The sequence below is a fragment of the Triplophysa rosa genome, linkage group LG10 (assembly GCF_024868665.1).
Source record: "Triplophysa rosa linkage group LG10, Trosa_1v2, whole genome shotgun sequence".
Lineage (NCBI taxonomy): Eukaryota > Metazoa > Chordata > Actinopteri > Cypriniformes > Nemacheilidae > Triplophysa > Triplophysa rosa.
This window is the reverse complement of record NC_079899.1, coordinates 9,858,549-9,870,580: the sequence shown is the minus strand read 5'-3', so window position 1 is coordinate 9,870,580 and position 12,032 is coordinate 9,858,549. Positions and strand designations below refer to the sequence as shown.

Sequence of the window (12,032 nt, the reverse complement as noted above, 5' to 3'; positions counted from 1 at the left end):
ACATAAAGAGAACTATGGGAATTATGTTGTGACAAAAAATTATTTTATCATTTTCAGTGTAGTCAGCCTTTGTCGAAAATTTATTGAAATGTTCTCATGGCATTTAACAAGCAGCTTCTCAGGTTTCACCATGAGATTCTTTTCAAACAATATTGAAGGAGTTCCTGGCTGCTCTTTCTTCATTATTCAGTCAAAGTTTTTATTAAATGAAATTTTGGTTTTGTAATGAAATAACATTTGTTTGCAAATGATATCTTTTCTATAAAACTAATTTCAGACATTTAAGCATAAACCTTAAAAGGTTTTTTGAAGATAAAAAGAAACATGGACTTGACCGTTTCTTTTTATTCATTTCCTGTTTTTAGCTAAAACAAATGTTTCTCATTTCTCTGATGGACGTATAAAACGAACTTCAGTCATTTGTCTTGACTCTCGTCTGTTTCCATCTCAGGTAACAGTATGGAGGAGATGAAGAGACTCCTGTTGCTCATATTGGGCTGTGCAGTTCAGGTAAACGGCTCGTATCACATTTGAACACTTATCCCAGACAAATCTCATCCACATCACCCTGCCTGGGCATGTCTCTGCAATTCCAAAGTAAAACTAACACTCCAGCTGATTATACTGCACACTGTGGAATCTCTTCAGATACATCGCATAAAGATCAGAAGAGATAAGTGTGCTAAATTTGCCATATAGACAGTTTAGATGTTTTGTATCACCGCCTTTTCCTGTGGATTGTTCCACTCCTGCCGGATTGGCTGTGCAAGCCCATTACTCTCACTTTCACTTTATTATTGCCACCGTGGCTGGTTTTTCCTGTTCTGTGAATAGATAATAAACAGCTCACATTGATTTAGAGTTTAACAGCATAACATTTGCCTGCTGATGAGGTTTCTTTTCAAAGTCTTTGAGCTCGTCTAATCCTGCATCCTAACTTCAACCAGCATAGTATTCCAGTCACGAGATACATGTCTCACTTTTTATCCACTCCGAATCCCATGATTTTATCTGAAGAAGAGTCATACCTCCTGCTTTTATAAGCACAGGCGGTTTCATTTTCCTCCTCAATGTCTCTCCTTCCTTTTCTTCCCCCTCCCATCCCTCTTTCTCAACAGTGTGAACGTAAAGAAGAAATCATCGAGAAGATCAAACTGTTGGATATCGAGACGCAGGCTGCCATAGTGACCCATATTCAAGAAGTGAGCTTTCTTGAATCGATCTCAAACCAATGATTTCCCATAATATGTCTTTTGTCCGAGGTTTAAGATTTCTCTCTGTTTGACTACAGGTCACCCACAACCAGGAGAACGTCCTGGACCTTCAGTGGCTGGATGAAGGAGAGATGCCCGTTGAGCAGCTCGACCCTCTATCTCGCACAATGGCCTTTCATCTTCGCAAACTCATAGACGAGCGAGACGACTCTGCGGATGTAAGTTAATACATTTTAATCGCATTGATTGTTAATGATCAGGTGTTGATGGGTCTGTTGCATGTCCTCAGGTGATCATAGAGCTGACGCAGGAAAGGGACTATCTCCAGTCCCAGCAACCTTCCAATCTCTTGGGCTTCCCCAGTCCTGAACACAACGCCCTGTCCCCCGTCACCCTGCTGTCCAAAGAGGATCGGCAGCATTTAGCTGTGGAGCTGGCCGACACAAAGGCCAAACTGCGCCGATCACGCCAAGAACTGTGAGTGTGAACGAACAGTTATGCTGTTTTTTTCTGTTAGTATGCAAACTGCTTGAAGATAAGGGCTTTGGTCGGAGCCGATAGCCATGTGGTTAGTGCTCCGACATATGGTGCTGTTGCGTTCCGGGCGACCCGAGTTCAAGTCCCGGCTCGTGGTCCTTTCCCGATCCCACCCCCCCCTCACCCACTTCGTTTCCTGTCCTCTCATTGTACTGTACTTATAAATAAAGCCAAAAAACGGCAAAAATAAATCTTAAAAAAAAAAAGATAAGGGCTTTGTTCCAACCACTGTGAGTCGCTCACTATGTCACATCTAGCGTTTCAGACAGCATCGTAACCTAATTGCAAGTTAAAATTGAATTTAGAATGCACCTAAATAGGCAGCAATGGTCACAGACTAGACTCATATGGGCACCTTATGAACATTGCTGTTCTCTATGCCCCAAAAATATATATGGTACACACACATACGATATTGGGTTATTGCAGGGGTGGGCAAACTTTCTACCTCGAGGGCCACATCATGTTTTCAAATCCTTGTTAAGGGCCGCATATTATTCGCACATTAAATTAAATCTTTTTTTATTTATTCCAAACTGAAATTTGATAAATACTGTAGAGTATGTACATGCACGTACATACATTTGCATTTGCACACTGTCATTTAACGCACATTATTATAATAATTTACAGTATACAGAATTTTTTATTCATGACATTTTCAAATATTCCTCTAATTCAGAGGCGCGCAATTAATCCCAAGGGGCCACATGAGAAATGGGATTGTAGTGGAGGGCTGAACCAAAAGGGTAAACTTAAAACTCCGTTTTTAAAAAAAATCTAAAATCATGTTTTTTATTGTTATCATGTTTTTATTGTGTTATTAGCTTGAGTTATTATGGCTTAAATAAAAAAACAAATGCACTTTGATATTAATTGGAATGCACAATAAAAATACATGATTTTTTTTTTTTTTTTAAACTGAGTTATCTCATTTTGGAACCAAACTCTTATGACGGGAACCATTTCACAGTCTGTGTCACTCCGCTATTAAGCTAAATTGGATTTATAAGAATTGAAAGTAAAAGCAGTCTCTCTTAGAGCATTTCTCAGCAATAGTGACCGATTGCAGAACAGCAGACCCCTACGTCACAGCCGTCTCTTTCTCAGTGCTCAGGGCAAGTGTCTCGAGATGCGCTTTTGATAACAGAAATTCCCGCCTCAGCGCGAGGCGCTTCAAAAGACGAGACGCGAACGCAGTGTTTATACACGTCTGTCTAGCTAGCGCAATAGCGCATGTCTCCCTCTCTTTTCATTTTTACTATAGTATCCTGCATAGCGGACTCGCGCCATCTATGGATTTTGTCTGTATTACATCAAATTAGTAATTTTCACCAAAATCCTGCCTGAAACGCAATGTTATTGAAAACATTTAAAAAACGCCTGGCGGGCCGGATGAAATTGCTTGGCGGGCCTGATGTGGCCTGCGGGCCGTAGTTTGCCCACCTCTGGGTTATTGTAATTGTTGGTTCTTGACTTTTTCACTGAGCTCATTGCAATGCATTCTGGGATTTCCTCGTCAATAAATATATGCATTGCAAGAGCTGTATTAGAAGGCAACAAAACATTGCTACATGCTGTTTAAAACAGCCTTTGTGTAAGTAGAAGTACTATAAGTGTTGTCTAGGCAGCTCACTAGGGTTTGGTAAAGAGCCCAAATCTTTTCTGACCTGATCAAACCACACCATCAGTAAAGAAAATCAATACTTGGTAGGTTTATTTTGTTTATGTGTTCATTAACAGAGAAGAAAAGACCGAACAGCTGATAGATGCCAAGAACGAGGTTGAGCGCCTGGATGCAGAGATTCAGAAACTCAAGCAGGAGGTATGACATGCATAGTTTCTTTGGACCACTCTATCAAGGGAACATTTAGCTAATCTGCACCTGTGTTTAATAGAACATGCAGTTGTTGGCAGAGGCACGTTCAGTGCGGGCGTACCGTGATGAGGTGGATGCTTTGAGGGAGCGTGCTGGGAAAGTGGACCGACTAGAAAACGAGCTGGCTCGCTGCAAAGAGAGGCTAAATGACGTGCACTTCTACAAGACCCGCATAGAGGTAACCACATAACTGCCTGTGTTTCATTTCCATTTGAATAAAAACAGATCCAGACAAAAACAAATGAATAATAAACCAGACACACTGTACTTCAATCAGAAGAGCAGGAATTGGTTTATTCGTGAGGTGACTGATGTTCAGCTGCCCGCCGGGCTCCTGCTGCCTTTCTTTCTCAGATATAACGCCACAGGTGTCCACTGAGACCCTGAACTGTCACAGACAGACCCCTGACTCCCTCAGTCTGTCATCTTCATCCACTTTATCCCTACTGATCTCTTCTTTTTATCCAGCTTTTCATCTTTCACGTTTGTCTGTCTTTTGTGCGCAGGAAATGAGAGAGGATAATTTGACCCTGATGGAGACAAAGTCCATGCTGGAGCAGCAGCTTACTGCAGCCAGGGGGCGCTGTGACAAATTACACGAGCTGGAAAAGGAAAACCTCCAGCTACGCTCTAAATTGCACGATATGGAGATTGTGAGTGTTTTGGGAAATGATTATGCTGGGGGGTATTTGTATTTACTTGATGTTTATTAGAAATGCACTTTGATTTCGATGTAAGGAGTGAATCATTGAAATTGCATTATGATTCTTGTTGCATCTTTTTTCTTTCAACAATGGTGGAGGGGAACAAGTATTAGATTAGACGTAGTGTTTTGCTTTACAAAAACAAAAAATATGGCTCAAAAATACAGACTATTAGTCTACAGTATTATTTGAAAAGATCCAAATGCGTCTGCAAATTTCCTCTGCACTTACGTTTAACATCTCTGCTTGTCCTTGTTGTGTATCTCAGGACAGGGACAGCGATAAGAAACGTCTGGAGGAGTTGCTGGAGGAGAACATGTTGTTGGAAATCTCTCAGAAACAGAGCATGAATGAGTCCACTCACCTTGGCTGGGAACTGGAGCAACTGGCCAAGAACAATGAGGTCAATGAGGGTGAGTCCCTTTCTGCGCTCTCACATATCAATTCACTGTGTTTTCTGATGCCAGGCTGTGCTTGTAACGCTACTTTAACCCAATACCTATTAGAAAACACAGATAATCATTTGAAAAAATGGGTCGGATGTTGTTGACCCATTTTCTGTTGGCCAGTTGTTTGCATCCGTATGCAAATTGTTGTAACGTGCAAGGAGAAAACATTTTCCTGATGGGAAATCCACAAGAGATAATGGAGATTTGGCTCTTTTTAAGCCAAACATTAGGCTGTCCTTATTTGCTCGTAATAGAGCTATTACATTTGGATTTTTTATTAGCATTTATTTATAAATAGCTATCTGAAATATTGCTATCCTCGGGCTGTGAGTAAGCAGTTAGGTGTGTACACATTGTTTCGAAGGTAACAAATGGGTGACTCACCATCTACCTGCTGTTAACATTCATTACTCAGGAATGCTTTTCGTTTCTACAGCAATCACACTCACACCTAAATATACAACATTACATACTGAAAGTAAAGAATATTGGTTGCCTGTAATAGGTTTTTAATAACCAATGGAAATATCTACAGGTTTTGGTTGTGGAAGCCATAAAAAACTAAATAAGAGCAGAAAAAGACACAATTTATAATACACAATATTTCTGAAATCAATTACTCAAAAATATGTTTTTTATCAATGTGAGTAGTGTTGTCAAAAATAGCGATATTTCGATAAGTATCGATACTGAAGAATCTGAAACGGTTCCAATACCCATGTCCCACGTATCGATATCAGCTGCGCGTTCCCGCTCACTTTCTCTTTTCCGACAGTGAGTTAACACACACTGCACGTGAACGCATAACAACAGAGCCCCGCCTCCTCTCACAGACTTGACTCGTTTGTGGCAGTTAAATCGTGTTTACGTTAGAAAAGATGGCCAGTCTCTGTAACACAGAGACTCAGTCTCAGTGTTACTCAGTCTCGTTACGCTTCCCGTGTTTACCATAGCGATCCATGTATGTGCGCTGATCAATAATTTTATCCACTCGTTTCATTCGCCCTGGTTATATGTTGTTTATGTTAGTACAGAGTCTCCGCAACAGTTCTCATGTTTAATGCACGCGTTTCTGTCTTTATGTGCGCTCATCAATGATTTCATCCACTCGTCTCGTTCGCGCCGGTTAATTTGATGTTTGAAATAATCAGAGATGGCAAAAGTACACACATCCTTTACTTAAGTAGAAGTACAGATACTCATGTTTAAAAGTACTCAAGTAAAAGTTGAAGTACTGACTAAACTGGTTTACTCAAGTAAAAGTATAAAGTATGGGCTCTAAAATGTACTTAAGTAAAAAGTAGCCAATACTACTACCTGTTTTAGAGTCACGCTCGTACCTCACAACTGAACTACCATTATGTAGAACACAAGCATAAAAAAGACTGATGGAATAAATCTATTTGCCACTACCTAGTTAGTGAAAAAAACACAAATTTATAATACAGTTATGATGTAAGATAAGAGTGTAAAGGACAAGCGTATTGATACTAATTGTGACAGAATTCCCTTTGTCTCAAGTTCTCAACCATAATTTTAGCTATTCTTTGTGTTGCCTTCCGCCTTGGTCAGTGGCAGCTTCTTAGACTACTAGCCTATGTCTGCGATGCGTAATAGCCAGGAAATGACTGTTTGGTACTGTGATTGTCAAAACATTTTATAACAGAATTTCACTGCTTTCAATTTTAGATTAACTGTCCCTTTAAATTTTAAGCACAGACCATTCATGGACATATCATTATACAAAGGTTGTAGACGCTTGGGAGATCTTGTCAAAAAGAGAAAACTGAGAAATAAAGAGATAATTATTTAGGCAAGTCAATTTACTTGGTAACCATTACTGTTTTTCTCGATTGGTTAAACACATTTCTTGAAATTATGCCTCGCTTTAAAATATTAAATGTTTAGCCTCTTACATTGTACGTTACACTCGTTCAACATTAAAACTGATGTCAGTGTTGCTAGATTAGGTGGATGATTTCCAGCCCAAAGGCTCACTAAAACCTACTCACTCCAACAAAAACCAGCCCAAAATTTTAACTTCCAAAATAATGTGATAGTATTTTATTGCAATGTCAATCAACGTTGATAAGGATCGTTTTTTATTTCCTTATAATTTTAATCATGACAAGATGAAAAAATATAATAAAAATCAGGAAAATAGATCAAACAGATCAAACAAGGCAAATGCATTAAGAAAATTAGAAAATAAGACTAATAGGATATGTCCAGAAACCACTTCAAATGGCAATCAGGAAATTAGCGCATTTTTGTGCAAAAGTGCCCACTATAATTAGTTCATCGAAAGCAACGTGATGAACTTCATGAAGTATATGTTTGTAGAACATGCGAATAGCTAAATAGCTAAATTACATATTTAAAATCTGGTCCTTTCGCGCTAAAAAACCCTACCATTCACGAGTCACCACATGATGCAGAATATCACGCTCGAGATCTGAGAACAGTTACCCCGTCTTCTTTGATTTGATTGGTCACCGCTTTGCTCTGTAAACAGTAACTCCCGCCTTCTTACATTTGATTGGCTAGTGGCCACCTCACACAGCGCTTCGGCTTTTAGGCAGACCTATCATTAGGTTGAAAAAGTCACGCAATGACAAGAAATAATATTGATTGTGCATCAAATACAGATTAAAACTAAATTAACGAGCCTGGTTTGAAAATGTAAGAAGTAGAAAGTACAGGTATTTGCGTAAAAATGTAAGAAGTGAAAGTAAAAAGTCGTCAGAAAAATAAATAGTGGAGTAAAGTACAGATACCAGAAAAATCTACTTAAGTACAGTAACGAAGTATTTGTACTTCGTTACTTCCCATCTCTGGAAATAATGCTGGTGCGAGTAAAGTCTCCGCAACAGTTCTCGCGTGTGATACACGGTTGCACTCCAGTGTTTACCATAGCGCTGTATGTATGTGCGCTGTTCAATGATTTCATCCACTCGTCTCATTCGCTCCGGTTAAAAGTTGTTAATGTTAGAAAGATGTCCAGTGCGGAGTCTCTGCAACACTTCTTGCGTTTAAATTTGCGTTTCTGTCTATATGTGCGCTGATCAATGATTACAGTATGGGCCTATGTGAATAAAAGCCAATTTAGCCAAATAAAAATGTAGGCTATTAACTAACATTAACGAACAATGAAAGAGCAATACATATGTTCAAGTATTTATTAATCTCTTTTAAATGTTAGTTAAAAAATACAACTATTTATGCAAGCTCCCCTGTTGAAAAATCCAGTATATGCTGGGTAAGGTATGTTTTGATCGATGCTGGTTTGATCTTAAACCAGCTAAGAACCATCTTAAATCAGCATATGAACAGTTTAAACAAGCACAAACCAGCAAACCAGCATCAAAACATACCAAACCAGCATAGGCTGGTTTTTTCAACAGGGCCTGGTCCATTAATACTGACAAATACAACTTTGATTTTAAATAGTAAATGTATTCGTAAAATTAACATTAGATTAACAATTAATAAATAATGTAAAAATATATACCTCATTGTCTAGTCTTGTTCAATTTAACTTCAAATAAAATTTAAAAAGGCCTATATTGCTATTGCTTATTAGGGCCTTATTGCTATGGCAGTTTATTCTCCGTGGTATCGAAAATGGTATCGAATATCGATATTTTTTTAGGTATTGAATCGAAGTTAGAAATTCCAGTATCGTGACAACACAAAATGTGACTATTAACATGTATCGGTTTGACTGCTAAATATAAACTTATCACTAAAACAAACAAATTCTGTCATTCATTCTGTCATCCCCGCTTTAGCCCGTAAGTCTTTTGTGTTTGAGCTGAATGAGTCGGCATCCAGTCGCCTGTTAAAGCTGGAGAAGGAGAACCAATGTCTTCAGAGCACCATCCAGGAGCTGAGAGAGGCCTCTGTTAATATGGAGGAGAGTCAACTGCATGCTGCAGAGCTGGAGGAAGAGAACCAGAGCCTTGGCAAGAAGGTACTTCTCATCTCTTTATCTCCTCCGGCTGTTAGTGAGAGCTGAATTGTTGTATGCTGAGGGGATGTCTGCTGTGTTGTGTGTCTTAGTTGGAACGCCTGCAATCCCAGTTGGAACAGGAGAAACAAACAACTCAAGACATGGAGAACCTGGGAGAAGAGCTGCTAAAGGAGAAACGGAGGCTGGTGAAATCACTGGAAATGCTGCAGGGAGAAAAAGACAAACAGGTGAATATGTTTGACCTACAAAAAACTTTTAATATGATCTCTTAAAGGAACGGTTCACCCAAAAATGAAAATTTTGTCATCATTTATTTCATTGTTCTGGTGAACACAGAGAAAGGTATTTGGACGAATGCTTGTAACCAAACAGTTCTTGGCCACCATTGATTAGTAGGAAAAATGACAATGGTAGTCAAAAGTGCCCCAGAACTGTTTGCTTTCCTACATTCTTTAAAATATCAGATACAAAGAAATTTTAAGAACAATTTTTGATTCTGTGGTAGTCAGTAGTGGCCAAGAACTGTTTGGTTACAAACATTCTTCCAAAAATCTTTGTCTGTGTTCATCAGAACAAAGACATTTAGAACAAAGATTTGGAACAACTAGAGAGCGATTTAATGAAGACAGAATTTTCATTTTTGGGTGAACTTTTGGGTTATAATATTTTTTTTATTTTATGTTAAAATTCATTTTAGTGGCAAATCTATTCAGTTTTTATTACTTAATCTACACAGAAGGTTCAGTTAATTCTTGATTGTCAGTTTTATAGTTTGGCAACAGAGCGAACAGGTGTTCTAAATATCTTTGATGCAGTTGCTATATGTTATATGCTATATGTGCTATATGTAAAGTTAGACTTTAAGTGTGACCTTTGTGTATACATGTGTGTTAGATCTCGGAGCTGGAACAGGAGAAGGAGCACCTGACACAGGCGGTGAGCTCCCTCCGAAAACGTGCTCAAGTCAACAGCGAGGCTCGTGTGAGGGAGGTGGAGACGGAGAACCGCGTTCTCCATCAAACCATCTCAGAAACAGGCGGTAAACTGGCTCGACTGGAGGCTGAGAAACGACAGGCGACTACGGAGCTGGAATCTCTCCGTGAACGAGGAGAGCGCTGCGAGGAGCTGGAGAGGGAGTTAGCACGTATGGAGCGAGTCCGTGAGCAGCTCCAGCGAGAAACTGCCTCCCTGAAGATTGTTAGTGAGCGCGCGGAGACGTTGGAACGTGAGAACGCTACGCTAGCGCAAGACAACCGACGACTCAAGAAGTTAGCCGACACGGCTCAGAACACCAGCTTGCGATTGGCTGTTTTAGAGAAAGACCGTCACCAACTTGAAGAGGAGAACCTGGAGCAGCGGCGAGCCCTGGAGACCCTGCGGCCAGCCGCCACTCGCCTGGCTCAGCTCCAGCAGGAACATGCCGAGCTGGAGCGGGAACGTGAGGAGATGAGTCGCACCCTGGAGGAGCTTCGCTCCCAAGCCAAGAGGTGCGAAAGGTTAGAGATGAACTGCAACGACCTGAATCAAGAAAACCAACGGCTCCAGCAGACCCTGGACAACAGCACTACAAAGATTCAGAGTCTGGATAGTGAGCTGAGACAGAACGAGACCGAGATGAAGGATTTGAAGCGAGAGCTGAATGGACTGAGACAGGCGGCGATGCGCGCCGAGATTGTGGAGAAAGAAAAGCGAGGAATGGAGCAGGAACTGAGCCAGGTGGAGAAGGAGAGGAAGCAGCTGGAGAAGGAGACGCGTAGGTTGAGGCAGCAGTTGGAGGTGAAGGAGGCGGCTCTGGAGGAGAACTGCCTCAGATTGGCCAGCATGGAGAAAGAAGGCACGGCTCTTAACAAAGAGCTGAACCATTTTAAAGAGACAGCAGGGAGAGTCAAAGAGCTGGAGAGAGAGAACAAAGACCTGCAGAAACAGGCCACCATAGATAAGAAGACTCTGGCCATGCTTCGAGAGGTATGACATGAAGCATATATCAATTGAAAAAGAGCTTTGATGGAATGTAGATGTTGACTTGGCTTATTTTGGTTGGCAGGAGCTGGTGAATGAGAAGTTGAGGGTGCAGCAGCAGTGTAATGAACTGGAGAAGCTGAGCCACGAATTGGAGAAGATCGGCCTGAACCGAGAGAAACTTTTACAGGAAGAGCACAGCTGTGAGGACAAGTGAGTTACCATTTTATATTAATCTGTAAGCCGATTTTCTTTGTACAATTAAAGTGAATGTAGACTGATGCTGTCAATCTTTTGGTCAAGTTAGCAAGTATGCTTAAAAAGACCGTTTGAGAAGCTGTGTGTCAGAAAGAAACTGGTTATCCAGCATTGTCTCTGCAGCAGCTGTCAATCACAGAAGTGGGCGGTTACACCGAAGACTCTTAAAGGGGAAACACATAAACTAAGAGAATTAGTTGACCAAAAAATGAAAAGTCGATCATCATTTACTCACCCTCAAATCTGTATGAATTTCTTTGTTCTGTTGAAGACAGAAGAAGATATTTTGTAGAATGTGGGAACTGGGGCACGTTTGACTACCATAGTAGTCAATAGTGCCCCAAAACTGTTAGTTTACAAACATTCTTCCAAGTATCTTCTTTTGTGTACAGAAGTTCTAAGATTTATACAGGTTTGAAGCAACTTGAGGTAAATGACGACAGAATTTTCATTTTTGGGTGAACTATCCCTTTAAAAACAGGCTGGAAAAAGATGATAAATAACTTGATTTGGTGGCCAAAAACTTTAGTAATATTACAACTACACCTCAGAGAAGAAAATAAAATGAAATAAAGCTCATTTTATGATCCCTTTTAAAAACAAATCTTGTTATATCCTTTCTCAGGTTTTGAGTTTATCGCTTATTTTAAAATTGCATAAAACTCATTTGTTTAATGGACGCTACCCTCTTGTAAAGGTATAACAGGTGAGTTTAATGATAATATGCAAATGTGCTGCTTAAGTTTGAAACTGTCTTACACATTTAAGCATGTTTTCTTCTGTCTTCTACATTTCATAAGTATTTCTAAAGTATTTGGCATTTTTATAATCTTACAGTTCGTTCTCATAGATTGACTGTAGTGTGATGCAGTGATCTGAGCTCTTTACAGTCTTGTCGCAGTGAAGAGCTTTGCTGTGTGTAGTGCAGTGTTTATGATTTCTTTCATCCAGAGACGACTGATTCTTGGAGTGAATTACACTCCTGACTCTTGGTGTATGTGATCCAGTTTGATTAGTGGAAGCCCACATTTAATCTCATTATAGGCCTAATGAAAACAG

At 40.0% G+C, this 12,032-nt stretch overlaps 1 protein-coding gene across 2 annotated transcripts in view; it reads left to right on the top strand.

The window, feature by feature from the left end:
- ccdc88c (coiled-coil domain containing 88C) overlaps positions 1 to 12,032 on the top strand; it is a 59,186-nt gene that overhangs the window by 29,037 nt on the left and 18,117 nt on the right. For both annotated transcript variants that reach the window (XM_057344719.1, XM_057344720.1), the window contains exons 5-16: positions 452 to 510; positions 1,119 to 1,202; positions 1,292 to 1,432; positions 1,504 to 1,691; positions 3,495 to 3,576; positions 3,650 to 3,808; positions 4,137 to 4,283; positions 4,603 to 4,747; positions 8,575 to 8,756; positions 8,846 to 8,983; positions 9,651 to 10,721; positions 10,801 to 10,928. In XM_057344719.1, the coding sequence (XP_057200702.1) occupies positions 452 to 510; positions 1,119 to 1,202; positions 1,292 to 1,432; positions 1,504 to 1,691; positions 3,495 to 3,576; positions 3,650 to 3,808; positions 4,137 to 4,283; positions 4,603 to 4,747; positions 8,575 to 8,756; positions 8,846 to 8,983; positions 9,651 to 10,721; positions 10,801 to 10,928 (2,524 nt within the window). The remainder of the gene's footprint in view (positions 1 to 451; positions 511 to 1,118; positions 1,203 to 1,291; positions 1,433 to 1,503; positions 1,692 to 3,494; positions 3,577 to 3,649; positions 3,809 to 4,136; positions 4,284 to 4,602; positions 4,748 to 8,574; positions 8,757 to 8,845; positions 8,984 to 9,650; positions 10,722 to 10,800; positions 10,929 to 12,032) is intronic.